The sequence below is a fragment of the Eutrigla gurnardus genome (assembly GCF_963514095.1).
Source record: "Eutrigla gurnardus genome assembly, chromosome: 18".
Classification (NCBI taxonomy): domain Eukaryota; kingdom Metazoa; phylum Chordata; class Actinopteri; order Perciformes; family Triglidae; genus Eutrigla; species Eutrigla gurnardus.
The window spans coordinates 1,577,251-1,595,305 of NC_139929.1; the positions used below are offsets into that span (position 1 = coordinate 1,577,251).

Sequence of the window (18,055 nt, forward strand, 5' to 3'; positions counted from 1 at the left end):
TCTGAAGAGGTCTACTTTTAGGAGTGTTTCACAAACCCCAAAGACCACCAGGGTCTGGATTTTGTGCCACCAGGCTCTTGGCACATCTAATCAGTGCTCAGTGATTCTGGGATCCCGCGCACAATTCCAGTGAGTCTTTTATTTCAAAGGCTCATAAACATGAATTGTGGATCAGATATTTGACACGAGTAATTTTGCAACTTGACCACTAGATGGTGCCACCAACCCACTTCTTCCTATGTTATTGTGGCGAGCAATAACATACAACACTTACTGATTGTGCTTAAATAAGTCCAAGTACACAAAATGTAGTTTTGAGTGATGATGCAAACTTTTTCAAGCTTGGCCAACAACATGCATATACCATAAACTATTTTAAAAATTAAGTTTGGCCTATGTTGAAGAGCCTTAATGTACCTTTACTATAAGGAATAGAAATAAGCATGAAACGTTGATTTAAATGTTTGTCAGATAAAATGTAGATGGACTTCTCGGTTCTCTACAACACTGTTAAAAGTAGTGACATCCTCAATGTGAATTATGTGTCCTCAAACACATTTTAATGATATAATTCATCATCCTTATACCCAACACTAAATCATGTCAGAATAAAATCCATGAAAGGCTTTGAGGCTGCAGAAAAAGAAAAAAAAAACCCTGAATGAGATATTCAAACACTGTGCAAACCGAGGTTGAATAAAAGTGAATCTTTGCTTTTTATTAGATTATGAAAATGAACAGGCACCTATTACATGGAGCTTGCACATCCCAGAACAAAATTTCAAATATAAATAACACACCCTCATTAGTGTTGATCATTCACAACAACCTGCAAGCTAAGAGTTCAAACCACATTGAAAAGGAAAAAAAACCAAGGAAGAAAAAAAAAACAGCACATCCAAACCGTTGTAACATTTTCACTCGCAAGTTTTTTTAAATCTCTTCTGATCTACTGCCCCCCTGGGTGAAGGCTACTTGCCCCCCCCATCCAACACAATGCTGTTGTGACTGCATTCACACATGGTCTTCAGGCCTGTAGGCTCCTCCCTCACAACACGGTGACAACACAGGACCATAACAATGAAGCTAACAAAAACAAAAAATCATTGGTTAAATAGATGTCTTTAAGTTATCAATATAGTTTTTTTGAGATAGCGGTGTGCCGTGGTAATCTCTACAATATATAGAGTATCATCACATTCACTCAAATTCATTCAAGAAACTCAGCTAGACCCTGGAAAAAAAAAAAAAAAAAAGCAAACGCAATACAAACCCAAAAGATGGAAAAAAATTCAAGTATCTCTGACTGGATGGCGATAAACATCTCTTAAGGAATGGAGATTAAATGACAAAAGAGCCTCTGGAGGTTTGTAATATCCATCCCATAAACCATGACCTACGTTATGGAAAGACAAAAGGTTCTCACGATGTCTGATGCCAATAAGAAAAAGTAGGGTTTTAAAACTGCATGCACCCCCACTGTTAAACTACTAAACTTTTTTTTATTTTATGTTTTAAACCAACCGTAGCGTTGTTGCCGACTGTACACATCCTAATTAGCAAAAGATGCAGACTAACCCTCCATTGAAATAAAGCACTCCTATCATGATTCTGCTATCCAGTAAGTGCATCCTCTGCTAATTTCATCATCATCATCATCATCAAACCATTTTAAAGACTTATATACACACACAATAGTTCAGACGTGTTATAAGTTTACAACATAACAGTCTCTTTTGGTGAAAATATAGTTAAATTCAAAATATCTGATGGGTATCTTTTAAGAGGCGATCTCTTCATTGAAAAAAGTACCTGAGCCAAAACTCTGACCGAGGGAGGGGGGGTGGGGTCGGATCACAAAATCTGTACGGCTTCTAGAAAGACTCCTTTTTCGTCATTCATTACCATTCTGGAGATCAAAAAATATAAAGATTTAAATTAAATAACAAATAGAAAGCAAACAGAAAAGCAAAAATATACTGGCCCATCAACACCCCCCCCCCCCCCCCCCCCGTTATAAAGTATCAGCTGTTTGAAAAGCAGTACAAAAAACAACATTTAAAATCAAACCGTAGAAGATTAAAGCATGAAATTAAAAAAAGCACACAAATAAAAATGGATCATGTTCTCTTACAAACATTCTTTAAATGGAAGAGAGGCCGACGTCTCCGAGGCCGGACTAAGTGAACACTACACGAGTTCAGCCCAACTCTCTAACCGGATCTAGCGCCGCGGGTTCGATTCCCCCCTCCGTACCGACTAACGAACCAAACAGGAAGAGCTGCAAACCTCACGTTGGAAGATGAAGGAGGGGGGAAACTGGTTCTGAACTAAAAAATGGTTTTCAACCTGAAAATAAGGAGGCCTGCTTACCGTACAACTGCAGATTTGGGGAATAACTAATACTAATAGTGCCTTTCTGAACTAGATCCTTTCACAGTGCATATCATTCAAAACAAAAAACAGGTGAAGCATTTTCTTCGTGGGTTCGGATGGTCAGATCCCTTTCCAGAAAACGGATTAGATTTGGATTTCTCTTTGTAGGCCCAAGCATGCATCCAGCAGTTATTATTGCACAACACGTGGACCTTTAAAATGCACCCACACAAACGGAACAACAACGCATCTTAAAACAGGTATTATAATTATCTCACTACAATTCCACCTTGCTTGCTCGCTGCATTACTGAATATTTTTTTGCCAAAAAAAAAAAAAAAAGGATCCATCTTGGTGCATCTAAATCGTTCCATTATTTTCGTTCTTTTATTACAACCGACTAAAACATGCATCCATGGGTTCGGGGGGGTTCAGGGGGGGGGATGCAGTCAAGAGCCTCCAGCGCATGGTGTCCATTGTTCCAGTCAAAGGTCAGAGTTCAAAGACTGAATGATTAAAAAGTGCTTCACGTACGTCAGTAGGACTTCTTTCTTCTACGATTATTACAAAGTTTGTACATTAGCATGTATCATCTGTGAAGGAAAACAAAAACAAGTTACGTGGCGCCGCCTTCTTCAAGCATTCACTTCCACACGTGTGAACAAAATACTCACCGTGATACCACCATTTCGTCTTCTTTGGATTTTTGTTACACGTTCTTACATAAAAGGAGTTATCAGGCGGTCGTCTCTGCAGAGAGAAGCAAACATTAACGTGGATGTCGTTGACATGAATCACTACATCTGTCCCGTTATAATGGTGCGTACCTTTTCTTTGCAGCTGGACAACATGCTGATAATGCTAAGACAAACGGATTGCACGGAGAGGGCTGGCGACCAATCCTCCGTGAGGATAGATAGACAGATGTGACCGTTACTATACACATGAGGGTGGACAGGTATATTCTCTCCCGTGAACATTACCTGCAACGGGGACACACAGAGAAACAAAGCAAGGGGTTACTGACTTCATTTGACGCCTTTGGCTCATTAATAAAGGACCTAGAAATTAGGAAATTGTCCCTGCATATAATTCCTTAACTATGAAATCCCCAAACTGTCCTTTAATTGTGTGATAATTGTGTGTACCGTTTGTACAAAACCTTAATTTATTTGTTTTATGCTGCCCGCTTGGCCAGGTCTCTTGGTTAATTTGAACTGTAATGGTATTATTAAGTACACTGACCAGTCCTGAAATGTCAGTACTTGTACTTGGTTTAATAATGTAGATTTGGTGCATCACTAATTGAATATGACATCATAATAAGCCTATGAAGGAGGTCCCAAAAAGATGGATGACTTTAATAACCGTTTCTATATTTTACACTGAATTCAGGGCATTTTGTTCAAAGACTTGGGAGAGGGAAAAAAAAGTTGAGACTTTTTTCATTAATGACAGAAAATAATGAGACTTGTATTATAAGCTCAGGCTTAGCCCTCTCCAGCAACACGAGGCTCGGGGATTAGCACAGAGGGGTGAGAGAGGGGGGTGAGAGAATGGGAGACTAAGAGAGGACACATGTTTTATAGAAAGAAAGAAAAAGGGAGACGTGTTCTAAAAAAAGGAGCGGGAGATATAAGCCAGTAAAAGGGAGCAAGAGTCACGGCTGATACAGGAAGTGTGTGATGAGAGGAGAGGAAGTCATGATTGAGCTGGAGGGGAGTCCAGCCGAGTGGGTGAAGTGGGTAATGAAGGCTAGCAATGGGTGGAGGCGGTCTGGCACCAGACAGGGGGTGACAGGAGAGTGCACCGCTGGGCTGGAGGGGGGAGTGTTACAGATAGGAGTAGGACAGAAAGCTCAAAGCATCGATACGACGTCAAGCGCCTTACAGGAAGTTCAAACAGTCAATGAAGTGTCAGATACTTTTTGGACTTTCTTTCTGCTCTAAAACTGCAATTTACAATATATATTTAGAACCAAATCCACTCATTCACACAGATAATAAGGCAGCGACCAACAGGGTCGAGCTGAATGTAGCCCGTATTGGTGAGGAACTGTATAGCCAATCAGCCGGGGATATAGATAAGATATGTTTTGCTGAACAGCTACTACTTTACTCAGACGAGGATCGAACACTTGTTCTATTTTTAGCTCTTACTTTATCAGCAATGATATGTGGTGGTTTCTTTGTTTCTTTTCTTCTTCTTTCTTTGTTATTGTAAGTTTGGACAAAAGCGTCTGCTAAATGACCTAAATGTAAATGTAATGTACTCAAAGCACAATCAATGGAGTCTGGATGGTATATGGGAAATACAAACAGCAAAGCACAGCCCTAAAAGGTCAATATTAGAAATGGCAACCAATCATATTATAATGTATTTGTTTGGCAGACATTACTGTGTTGGAAGGAGTGATATCACATTGTGGCAAACAAAATCAACATGGCAGGTTTTGGTAGAGAATCTATTTTTTTCCCCTGTGAGAATGATGTAAAAAAGGAAACAGAAGCGACAAGTAGGGCTGGGCGACATGTCCAAAATTAACATTTAGATCAGGATGTTGCATGATTTCTGGTAGTTCAATAAGACACTGTGTTTTAAAGTATTTTTGAAGATGAAATGCATGTTGTGCCGTCTCTCTGTTAGCAAAACAGCCGCTCAGTCCAGCTCCCGCTCCCACATGAGGATCAGAATGTAACTTGTCGTGTAATTTATATTTATATTAACGTAACATGATTTGGCTGTTTATTTCCCCGACATTGTGAAAGAAAGATATAGAATAGATAGACGTAATTGTATTATTTGATGATATATATGGTGATATCGGCCATTTAACAGCTGAACTGAGTTCCTGTGGGCCAATGATGACAATGTTTGGCTTATATTCCCACTGAAGCTCGTCACACAACCAATAACTACAGCCGAAGGGAGATCCAACAGAGGGCCACACCGACAGCTTGTCCTTCCTATTTGGGAGGATCCTGGTAGCTGAGATAATCTAATTTTCTCTACACCTACTCACTGTCTATTTTTAGGTGGCCCGGCTCCTAATGAGTGAAACAATATAGTTGAGATAAAGTAATCCCCTCAACCTTCACTACAGCGGGAGCTCTGTGCCGGCGTCTCCGGCAGTGATGCCGGGCTCCGATCGTTCCAAGCCCAGACTCATTCCACTAACAACCGCGGAGCCGATGCGTTTCATGTGATGATTGCAGGCATCCAGACAGCGGAGGAATGTTTACACAGCTCTACGCTTTCTCATTTGGTTTGGGGGGAAAAGTACCTCTGTGCTGTACCCGCAATTTGTTTTGGTTGCGACTTTAATAGTTAAATGATGAAGGAAAATGCAGATTGGACATTTAGTCAGGAAAACTTCAGGTTCATTCATTGGTGTCCTCCGGGGATCCCCATTGACCCCCATGTTAAAGTGCCCAACTTTACAGCAGAATTAAACATGTTTACAGCCGGGTACAGAAGGGCTTCGGTCTCCGTAGCCCTCTTGTTCAGATATGGTAATTTCTGGCAACAAAACTATCAAGATGGTGACGGCCAAAATGACAAACTGGAGGCTTCAACCCAACAGGTGACATCACGGTGACGACATTCACTTCTTATTTACGGTCCACACGCAGCAGAGCAGCCTGTGTGTCCCGGCTGAAGCAGACTGGACTGGTCCTTGTAAATGGGCTGTGCTTACATGGCACTTTTCAAGCCCAGAGAAAGACAAAAGAGCCTCACATTTACCAGCATGCAAACACACACACACACACACACACACACACACACACATACCAACGCCTACAGAGCAACCCGTGCTTACCTGAGGTGAATCAAATGGATACCGACTACTAAATTTGAAAAGCAGCTGAAATTTCTCTCCTTCGTACAGTGTGCCAGATGCTCCCTCCATGTCTACGATCCACCTGAAAGAAAGATTTTAAACTTTAATAAACATATATACTGATCCCCCAACATTCAGCCAAAAACACAGGTGTGTGGTGATCAGGTCAGAATGTTTAATGATCAAATAATTGCAAAACAAATGATTCCCATCAGCTGTACTTTCTTAGTTATTTGCCTACTAACACATTTGCATACTTGAGTAAAATGGTGAGCACTGTGCATGCCTAAACCCCACAGAGCTGCAAGCATGGCTGTAGAATCTAAGTCTCTAAGTGTTTATTAGTTCCGTGCTGTATGTTACATCACATCGTTATGTATGTTACATCACATCGTGCTGTATGTTACATCACATCGTTCTGTAGTAGAACGGTTGGAAACGTGTACAGAATGACTTGCATGGATCACATCTCTTCGGCATTAAAAAAGGATCGTACGAAATGTGAACAGCCGATGCTGCAGTAAGTGTGTAATCAAAAGATTTGAGTCGGCCTCGTCCCAGCGACATTCGATATGCAGCGAGGTTATGACAGTGGTTTAGTTATAATGTGATACTTTATTGATCCAGTGGACAAAATCCATTTTCGCCTCTGTAGCCCGGCTACAGAACTGTGCTGACTGAGCAGGGAGGGATTCAATTGCTTGCTCAGAATGAGAGATGACTGCATACAGTGGCTTGATCCTGGATGTTGGAATGAAGGAAGGTCTGCCTGTTTAATATACCTCTACAGTCCATAATCAGAGGATTCACTGGCAGGACAATTATAAGGACTGTCTGCTCAGACGAGAAGAAAAAGGAGCACTGATGACAGCATCACAAACTCTGGCCTAGTTTCTTCCAGGAACGCGGCGCAGATAGGTCACCACAGAGACTTGTGGCTGTTGTTCTGGTTTATTGCCTTGTGTCACTTTCAAATCCAGCCCCAAGCACATCATCACTCAAGCCTACATACGAGGTCAGCCTCAAGAGAGTCGACGGGTCAAAGCATCTGAAAGGAGCTCCATTATTCCTCCCGAGGAGGGAGGCAGCATCCCTGTACATGATGCTGACTTACACCTGACGCCACCCACGGCGTTCAGGGGCAACGACTCCAAGGACACAGCGCTCAATTTGCGTCATTACGGCAAATGCACTCTCACGCAGTCAACTGAAGGGCAGTGTAATCTTAACGAGCAGCACAGAGAGATACTTTAAAATAAAAACACATGGCACAGTATTGTCACTAGTTTTTTACCCTCCATGTTTGTTTTAAAGAATAGATAAGTTAATCTTCAACATCAAGCCGGAACATTATAGTAGTATCTTAGTCCACTATGACATACTTGATTAAAGTGGGTAGATCCCTACACCATGACAGAAAAATAAATCTAGGTCAGACAGACATGTCAAGAGTAGAAAACAAAAGGCGCACCCACGAATCTCAAAGCCTGGGATGCGGTGAACAAGGAAACTAGCCCAACTGGTTCGTAGACTTGTCAGTCATGCAAAAACATGTGTTCAGTCTGACAAAGTGATTCTTATCCAATGAGGGAGATGCCGTCTGTAAATAGATCTCTCATTGTCTCATTACAAACCACAAGAATTGCCTCTTGGAAAAAGAAAAAAAACCAGTCCGTGAAATCATTCTGACCTCGGCTAAAAATGTGCCTCGAATCCATTTACAGGACTCAGCTCAACATTCCTCACTACTTATAAAAGACACTGTGTCACTCACTCAGGTAACATAATCACAAGGATGTTTAAAAGAACAACTCAAAGACGCCAAGGCAGAAAAAGTCTGGCCGAGCAGCCTCTGGTCTCCGCTACCCCATACCCAACACCCGATTGTGAAGCGTTTAAATATTTAATAAAGGATGGATAGTGAGTGACAGTGTGGATTAGAAACACTCGACCAAAGAGCTGCCAAACCCGTTGCTGCTGGGGCTTCTAGGAGCTTTACGTCCACCACAACTGTTATTTACCTTTATTGCATTTCTGGGAAACCACACACATCCATAACGCGTGTTATTCACAGATGCCAACCTTCTTCAATGACTGTGTGTGAGACAGGGGCCTCATTTGTACCAGATGTGTTAGAAAAATGCTAGACTTATCTTTATTGATCCCTTTGGGATGACTCCCCAAGGAAATTTGATATCCAGCAACTTACAAAAAAACTAAATATACAAAGTAACCAGTAAAGAAACTCTTAGCTAAATATATTTAAAGTAGAGAGAAGAATATAAGTAAAAAAATACAAATAAGTTAAGTGTAGAGAACTGTATAGAGGATGGATATAAATAAGTATTGTTAATTATTGATTGCACAGTGCTGCCACCCTGAAGCAAATTAAAACACGTGAAATATATTATTTTATTTGATTAAAAAGGTACTTACTGCGTGATGGTGTTCTGCACACTTTTCTCGTTCAGCGTCATTCCTGGGGGTGGATCATTTTGCATGGCTAATAATTCCTTTTGTAGCCTTTTCTGTTGGAAGAGAAAGTGTTTTGGTTTCCGCCACACCCATTTCAACAATATATATATAAAAAAATAAAATAAAATATAATTAAGAGACTAAAACAAAAACCACTGTGAAATACCAATATTTAAATACAAAATTAATGTATTTGAAGACTCGTTCACCGTGTTCACAACTAAATCAATCCATTAGTGACGGATGAAATTTAAAAAAATGGTACAAATACAATTCATGAAAATTTAATTCGTCATTAGAGCTATTTTGTTTGTTTAAAGGCAGATCTCGACATCTCAAGAAAAAGCGATGCACCTGTTCGAGAGGAAACTAGAACTGGTCGATCTGCTGCGCAGCGTCTCGCTAGCCACTTAGCTTAGCTTAGCTTAGCTCAGCTAACGTCAACACATAGCAGACGTAGCAGCTAGCTCGTTTAAAAAACGCGAGAACCAAATCAAACCACCAAGGCATCACATTCCTTGAGTTATTACCTGCGTGTTGCTGGGATGAAACATCGAAATACGTCAAAAATGAAATCAATCGATACACATATAGGAAAGCTGGTTTCTATGCTAGCCCTTCGGTGGTGATGATGATGCTAGTTGTGTTGCTAGCAAACATCAGGAGCTAAAACCGGAACCGTGGAGAATAAATGTGGCGGCTTTTAACGGGATTGTCATCGCCGCTTCGAACTGATACGTGTGCGTAAAAGAAGCGGCTAACAAACCGCCGGTAAACACGGGAGTGAAGGTCAACCAGGATTATATATTTATATAGAATATGCGATCGCTCTCAATGTATTCTTACCTGCATCGACGCCATGATGGAAACCCCCCCCTTCCCTGCATCAGCAGCGCCGGAGTGGAGGAGGACGCTACGTCACCGGTCACGTGACACAAGTTGTTTTGACAGAGGGAAAACAATCCACTGATGTGCACCCTAAGGTCACCTCTCTCACTCATGCTGCCGTTAGATGGATGTTATTTTCATATCGCCAGCGGCTTTTTAATCGATTTTTTTTTTAAATGTGTGTATTAAGAATACATTTAAAAAAAATGAATGTGGCGTTAAAACCCACTGAGGTCACGTGGGTCAGTGACATCTACTCTGTGAGATGACCTAATGACCCTGATGCGGAATTATACTGAATTTTCTTGTCGTGTTTGTCCTTTTGCCATCAGGAAAATAATAATAATTATTAATAATAATAATAATAATAATAAATTGAATTTATATAGCACCTTTCAAAGAACCCAAGGACACCTAATAATAATAGTAATAATAATAATATTACCTCAGTGAGATTACTTTTAAAGCAATAGGAATGATGCATGCCCTCCGGTCTGCTGAGAACACACCATAGCTCTATCTAAGGAATTCCAAGCATGTACCATATCATCTCTCTTTTATCTTTTAGCATACAGCATTAGCATTTTGAGTATGTGATCACAAAAAAAACCTTTCCTTTAAAGTAAATATTGCTAACGATACGTACACTTCACTTTATCTTCTCAAACCCAGATGCTCACAAGTCACTTTGCAAGTCCAAGTCAGGTCTTCAGTCACGCTGTACTTCTACGAGATGTGACCGTAAACCATCATGCTATGACCCAGTGGCCTAATGGATAAGGTATCAGCCTCCGAAGCTGGGGATTGTGGGTTCAAGTCCCACCTGGGTCGGTGTGGGTCTCACCAGGATGCCTTACATCTTTATACTTACCGTACTAGACAGTGACATACTGTTGCACTGAATCTATAACTCACTTTGAATAAAAACATCTGCTTAATGTAATGTTAAATGAGATTACTGATGAACAGAGCCTGAGCAGATATAAAATGTGAATATTGTTTCACTGCCATTAGATAAGCACGTAATCATGCATTTTAGTGTCAACAGTTCTTTTAAACATTTTCTATCGTTGTAGTTGAGTTTGACCAAAACTCCCAATCGAGGTATGATGCAGGTGTTTATTCAGGTTTTTAAAGTGATCTATACTTCATATGGGACATGCATAGTGAAGTAGCAACTGACAAAAGAGTGTGCTCACCAAACATGTCTTTATTCGTCTGGAGAGGGGAGGTAACATTTCTGGGGTGAGGGCAAATTTATCTGATTCTGGGCAAAGTGATGCAGCCTGCCATAACCATTTTTACATTAAAATGAATCGTTTATTACTAGTAAAATTATGACAAACCGGGTGCAACAAAGAAAAAAGAAAACATGGGGACATACATACTTATATTCATGTTACATATAAGTAAATGGCAGAACATTTTAAATATTCAGAAGAAGAAAAAAAAAATCTAAAACGTTTTTTAAGCTGCACATTATATATCCGTAACTTTAGCAATCCAAAAAGTTTGCAGCCATGAGCAGTTCCAGTGCGATCTCCGGAGCGATGGGGAATTCGGGTATTTCTGTGGAGCTGTTGGTGTAGCGGACCTTGTAGGTGAAGTACATGCAGACCTTGGACAGGACGTGAGACGGAATCTCCCTGAAGTTCACTTCGTTAGTCTCATTTTCAGCAAACTGACCTGTAGATGGAGGGTTACAGTAGGTATACGAGTTTGGAACAAACTATTCTGAATTCATGGATTAGAAGAGATTTATCCTCGATGTAGCTATCGAAGTCTGCAAGATGCTTTCTGCTAAATTAAAAGGTTTTAGCTGTGTGGAGGGAGCATAGTGCCACCACCTGGACATGACTAAAAAAAAGGCAATACAAAAAAAAAAAAAAAGTAAAAAAGGAGCAAGTCTGATTTTAATTTGGTCCAAAGTTGACTTTTTTATTTATTTATTTTTTACACAAACTTTACTCGCCTGAATCAGTAAGTAATTCATATATAGTATATTTTTGGTACTTGGGTCTTAAGACAGTACTGCCTAAATACCCCCCAAAAATACCCGTGTTTGTTCAACATTACCTTTGCAGCTGTAATAACAATACTGCGTCTACAGTTTACAAAAGGTTACAGCTATCTGAATAGAACTTATTACCAACAATTATTTAAATCATGGTGATATAGCATACACATGAAGTAACCAATTGCACATGATGTTTTAATTTCAGGCATAATCCACCAAGTATTTAGATCTTTAGGCATTTTCAAACTTCTCATTACAGATGGAAGCCTTGCTTTGCACATCCCCAGGTAGTTAATCCACAAAATCACATTTAAACAGGTTAAAAAGAATAACAGGAAGCCAGCAGTCTAGACAGAAAACACCATGAGCTCATCCATGTACTGTATTATAAATGTATTTTAAGCCAAGCTGGACTTCTTAATCACTGAATCCTCACCTGGTCCGCTCAACATGGCTTTGATGGTCCCAGATGTCAAGGCGTGTTCTCTTTTCACAATAAACTCGTGGCCGTCTGAAGAGATCAGCTTCACGTACATGGCATCTGGCCCTTCGCAGCCACCGTAGGTTCTCTCTTCACCGTCTGTGGAGCAACACACACTGATGAACCTCCAACAGCTGCAGACCAAATGTTCAAATACCACACGTCCCGACTGTGAACAGACATGTAATACACTGGGAAAACCACATTATCGTTGGGTGCGTTAGGATCAGTGATCACTCACCCATCCTGTTCGGTAGTTTCTTGTTAACCCTGAAGGAAAACATATAAAACATGAAGTCAGGACTCGTATTTATGGCACAAAGACCCTCCCCGAGCATACAATATAAAATAGCCTGGGCTGGACCCGAACTATGCTCACCATTACGTTAACGTAAGATATTCCGTATATTAACTGGAATTACTCGTCGAGTTTAACGTTGACACGGCTAAAACAAATAGCTTAAAAAGGCTGAAACTAACGTACCACAATGTAACGTGGCTATCTTTAATTAAATCTGTATCTTAAAACCATCAAATGTGGATTAGTGCTAATTTCTTTCTCCATCCAAATGTCCAGTGACTCCGCAGCCGTCGGCCAGCTAGCCAGCAAGTAAACGTCAAAACCGGCGATAACGTCCTAATTGATTTGATTGGATCGATTATTTACAGTTTTAAAACATTAATATCGGATTAACAGTCCGACACGGACAGAATATAACACGTAACCCCGAATAAAACAGTCTTACCACTCGAGTGTAGTCGAATGTAGAGTGGACTGCGTTCCTGCTAACGTTAGCCACCAGGCTACTGTTACCCGGATGTAGTTTGTGTGAACTACCGGTCCGCGATAAATGTCTTCCGTAGATTTGCGGAGAGAAACGGACCCATGGGGAAAAAACGTCAGTTTTAAAAATCTAAATCCTGTTTATATTTTTTTCCTTCGATTTAACAAGAAAAGAAAATGTCGTAGACAATAAGTAAGTGATAAAGCTATTTCTGGATAATGAATTTACTCATCTGCTGTCCATTATTAGTCAGTGTCACTAGATTTTGGGGATAAGTGAGGGGGAAATAAGGATATTCATTTTTAATAAAGAGCTGAGATGACTAGTCATTGCTTTTTGTTTTGTTTTTTTTGCACAGAAGAGTTTTCCATGTTGAGCCTACAGGGGGCGCCTGTGTTGCAGGTTACCCCGTCCGAATGTCTCCATTAGGCATGATGGGCGAGAGCAGGTGCTGATGAGACATGACAGAGACATTTTGCAGACCCATAAATCTGGATTCAAGAATGAGAGAGCGAGAGAGAGAGGTATGCAATCTACACTATCGTATACTTTCCAAAAGTCCAGCTAGAAGATTGCAATTAATTTAATATATTATATTAATTATAAAAGTTAGAGTATTTACCTGTGTCAGTATATCAAGGCCCACATTTTCAAATCTAGATAATAAGTATGATGTTCGTTTCATGACAGCCGTTATAGCTCATAGAGTTTCCTCCTCACAGGTAAGAGGTGTGTGTAGATCAGTTACGGTCACGGTCAGGATCAGAATGTGACTTTGCCCTGAGTTCTGTCATGCAGGAAAAGTGATGACTGTGGAAATGTGAGGCTTTCCATATGGACGCTGAGATATCTGAGCTGCGTGACACCGAGCGTAGAGTGTGATATGCTACAAGACATTCCTTTATGTATTTACGCACACAGATTTGGATCTACAGCTGGCTTGTTTAATTGTCTGTGCCTCATTGCTGCACCAGACATTAGACGGTGACGTGTGCAGAGGGGCGACACCTGACCCGATATTTGTCTTACAGTAATACCAGGCTTAGCTATGCTGTCAGTTTGTGTTCCAGAAAGTTCCAGTAGCCTCCCGCCTGTTCACTGCCTGTTGACTTACACACACACACACACGCACACGCACACACACACACACACACACACACACACACACACACACACACACACACACACACACACACACACACACACACACACACACACACACACACACACAACCAAAAACAATCACTGACCTTCCAGTCCCCCATTACCCCATTACTGCTCATGATCAGAGCGGGCGGGCGGAGGCCGGAGCTTTGATGTGCCTCTGAAACCACTCGCCCCGCTGCAGCTGCTCTCAGCTCTATTTTTGGGGAGGCTGCTGTGGGCCCTTAGAACAGGGCTTCCTTCACACACACACACACACACACACACACACACACACACACACACACACACACACACACACACACACACACACACACACACAATGCATTCAAACAATCTCGGCGTGCCAAGTGATATCATCCATCCATTTTACACATCCACCGGTGCTCTCGGATCACACTTTTGGTCCGCTCGGCCCCCCGAGCCATTCTGGAAATGGTGGGATGTAATTAACCTGCTGGAAGAGTCTCTTTAGTCCATGTTTATGCTCGTTAGTCTAAGTAAACGTTGGTGTTTGTGTCAGTCCAATGTGCCGTGTTGAGCATGGTTTACATTCTTGCATGCCAAACGTTCAGATATGATGACGTTCACTTAAATGTGGTTTAATTTTGCTTATTAATAAAGATATAAGGTCACATAAGGGTTGGTATGGTAAGTTTCCCCTTCTCGTCCCACCACAAGTAGGTGACATGTCAACACATGGGTCATATATGAACGTTGAAGAGGCTCTGAATGAAACCAGGTCAGAAGTTTAGTCATGATATCAGGGAAGAGGGGGAGGGAATGTCTTTGGGCCTTTTCTTCTCTGAAAAGGAGGGAAAGGCTTGTCACAATGAATTTGAGGGGACTGTCCCTTTTTTTCTTCTTTTGCCTGCAGCGAGTCACAGCGCTCCGCAATCCTCATGTTGCTCCTAATTTCACCAACCTTGGAGAAGGAAGCATCATCATCAGCAAGCCACATCAGAAACAATCACATGTCCTTGATGATGAGTGATTTACATGGAATGTGATTTCTATTTCAATGCTGTTAAAAGAGCTCCGGTTCTATAGACTCTGGCTTTATTTAGCAGCTTCTAGCGGCTCTCGTTGCTATAGCAACGCCACATACATTAATATGGTTTTGGGATTGTTTGACTGCTGACTCATGTGTGATTCCTGGACGGACATAACTTTGGGCAAATTTGCTGAATCATTCGGTTATGTCATTATTTATACCAAAACACAGCGAGTCTCTTGGTCTCTGATGAGAATAAAATAAATCCACAGGTAGCTGTTTACAGAAACAAAAGATCAAAACAAATGTTTCTGAAAATGAGCAGAAATGCTAACACGACGCACTCTGGAGTTGCCGTAGCAACATGATTGTGATCATTAAACAGTGCACCCTTCAACACAACAAATATGTATTTAAAGCCATGAACTTATGCAACCATTAAGACAACATTAGTCACGTTAAAAAAACAATCTTGTTTTTACACTGCGTGCTCTCGGTGTCACATTTTCTTTTTCATTTGATTTCATTTGATTTATTTATTCTATTTCTATTATTCTTTAACCAAAAGCCCTATTAGTGTATCGTAAATTAGCTTCGGCTAAAAACAATATGATCAACATCAGATTACTTTTTCTAGCTTATCTATGTTTTTTTTAAATAAAATAACATTTGCTCATAATAACACAAGCAGCGAATGATGCATAAGAAAAGAAAACATCTTCCAAAAATCCTGAAAGTACCTTTCCGTGTTTGTTTTAAGAGGATTCTGTCGGTTTGTTATCAACACAAGATGAATCTTTGAATAACAGACGGATAAGTGGACCTGACAACCATTATCTTCAGTAGCCGGAGGCTTTAATGCACCGTGTTGCTTGTTTGAAATGTAATGAGTCACCTAAAGACCCTGCTGATGGAAAAAAACCCACATCACAGCTCACGTGTCGTCAGATAAAACATGAAAACCTCCCACCGTATCCAAACAGATAAATACGTGACACGTGGGAACATGTTTGCTTTTATAATCGCTTACTTTAGATGACAGAGTGATGGCTTTATGGGTTTTATGACGGATGAAGTGATGCTAAGCTAAGCTAGCTATGCCAGGCATGGAAAGGGGAAACCGGTGTCCGTGCAACAGTTTTAAAAAAGAAAATAAAAACGCTGATATATCCCCCTCGCTGCTTACGAGTCGGAATCCACTTTTAGAAACACAAGCGAGTTCTCGGCCTCAGAGAGTTCAAAATACACAGAAACCCTGGCTTTCATCTCTATGTAAAAGTACAAATACTTACTTTTTACACTTTGTTTCTCTATAAAGGCCAATCAAGTACATTTCTTGTACCTGACGAGTTTCGGCTACCTTGTCTCTGTAGCCTTCATCAGGTACACGAAATGTACTTTATTGGCCTTTATAGAGAAACAAAGTGTAACAAGTATATCAGTAGGCGGAATTATCCTCTTCAATATACAAATACTTACTGTACTTAAGTAGAAGTACAACTTTTCTTCCGTACATTTGAAAACAATTATCTTCTGCTCACATTTTCAAAACAGACTTTAGTTTTAATGCTTTTGAGGGGAATTATGTTTTTGACAAATACATGTCATTATATCTGCTTATAACTGCATTATTATGTGTTATAAATATACATATATTACATACATATATATTATGTATTGTTTATGTGTTCATTTATTGTTAATGCAGCTTTAAGATGCCTTATAGGGGACACCATTTTAAGTCTATTTTTGCTGTTTGTCTAGATAGATATCATTTTAAATCTCTAATTATTGTTAATTATTCCATTGATTGACTTTGTCAATAAAACCACAAATTGATGGTATGATCTTAAAACTGAATGAATGAATCTAAAAGATAAACCCTTATTCAATTGAGGAATAGGTAAAATTACAAAGATTAAAAACATTTAAAAGTTAGAAAGAAGAAGAAAAAACAGCATTTAAACAGTTACGGACCATTCGTTTCCCAGTTTTGGTCTGACTTTTTTTCCTTCTGTGAAAACCCGACACGGTGGAGGTGACCTCACTGGAATACATGCCAGCTACGTGCCAGGGTCACACTGGCACATGTCACCGTCCTGCCACATGGGGGGGTAAAGATGGTACATCCTCCATCGCTGGATATGAAGATGTTTGCTGGGATCACAGCCGTCACTGGAATCTGTTAAACGGCTTCTATGAAGGTAGGACACACTTATAAGGTTTGGGTTTATATCCGTCCTGCTTGTGCAACCAAACCTCATCCAGCATGCTGTGCAATATCAGAATAGTAACAGAGATATTCTATACTATTACTGACAAGTTCGGCTTAACATAGAGGTTTTAAGTACCAGCATTATGCACTCTTCTGCATATTCCTTCAAAGGCGAAATACCCGTGATGTCGATGATTGACGGGAGCTGGAATGACACCCGGTGTTTTAATGTGAGACAAAGTAAACACATATAATGATGAGCAAGTAGAAATCTGCAGGTGATGGCAGTGTGTGCTGGCGACCGGTCGGAGGAAGACATTGGCCGAGGCCAGGCAGGTGTAACGCGACACTGATCTGAGGCTGGAAACAGTACGATCAGAGACAAACAGCCCACCTGCCTGCACTGGAAACGCTAATGTGAGGCACCCATTAGAGAAGGTCAACATGAGGTCACCGTGGCTGAGAGGCCGAGCACAGAGGAGACGACGAAGACGAGCCACGGAGATACACGTGAACACGGGTCGGGAATTTAAAACACTTATAGATTATAAGTGAAAATCCTCACATCCATCATAAGTATGTAAGTGGATATGCAAGTCAGCAAGTCAGTCGGTCAGTAAGTCAGTAAGCAAGCAAGTAAGTAAGTAAGTCAGTAAGTAAGTAAGTAAGTAAGTAAGCAAGCAAGTAAGTCAGTAAGTAAGTAAGTCAGTAAGCAAGCAAGTCTGTAAGCAAGTCTGTAAGTAAGTAAGAAGGTAAGTCAGTAAGTAAGTAAGTAAGTAAGTAAGTAAGTAAGTAAGTAAGTATGAAGGTAAGTCGGTA

The 18,055-nt window shown here is 40.6% G+C and overlaps 2 protein-coding genes across 3 annotated transcripts; both read right to left on the reverse strand.

Annotated features, from left to right (window-relative positions):
* Positions 1–692: 692 nt before the first annotated feature.
* Positions 693–9,577, reverse strand: ube2wb (ubiquitin conjugating enzyme E2 Wb). The gene is made up of 6 exons (XM_084034195.1): positions 9,539–9,577; positions 8,654–8,745; positions 6,197–6,299; positions 3,204–3,359; positions 3,051–3,126; positions 693–2,969 (listed from the first exon to the last, which is right to left on the reverse strand). Exons 1-6 carry the CDS (start codon positions 9,551–9,553, stop codon positions 2,956–2,958), a joined length of 456 nt encoding a protein of 151 aa, XP_083890321.1. The 5' UTR covers positions 9,554–9,577; the 3' UTR covers positions 693–2,955.
* A 1,193-nt stretch (positions 9,578–10,770) lies between these two features.
* On the reverse strand, positions 10,771–12,929 carry LOC311028782 (elongin-C). Of its 2 annotated transcripts, none has more exons than XM_084033543.1 (4): positions 12,817–12,929; positions 12,320–12,338; positions 12,034–12,177; positions 10,771–11,266 (listed from the first exon to the last, which is right to left on the reverse strand). In XM_084033543.1, exons 2-4 carry the CDS (start codon positions 12,321–12,323, stop codon positions 11,076–11,078), a joined length of 339 nt encoding a protein of 112 aa, XP_083889669.1. In that variant the 5' UTR covers positions 12,324–12,338; positions 12,817–12,929; the 3' UTR covers positions 10,771–11,075. The 2 variants fall into 2 exon arrangements, with proteins under 2 accessions (XP_083889669.1, XP_083889670.1); XM_084033544.1 differs by having other exon boundaries at positions 12,320–12,348; positions 12,825–12,882.
* Positions 12,930–18,055: the final 5,126 nt, after the last annotated feature.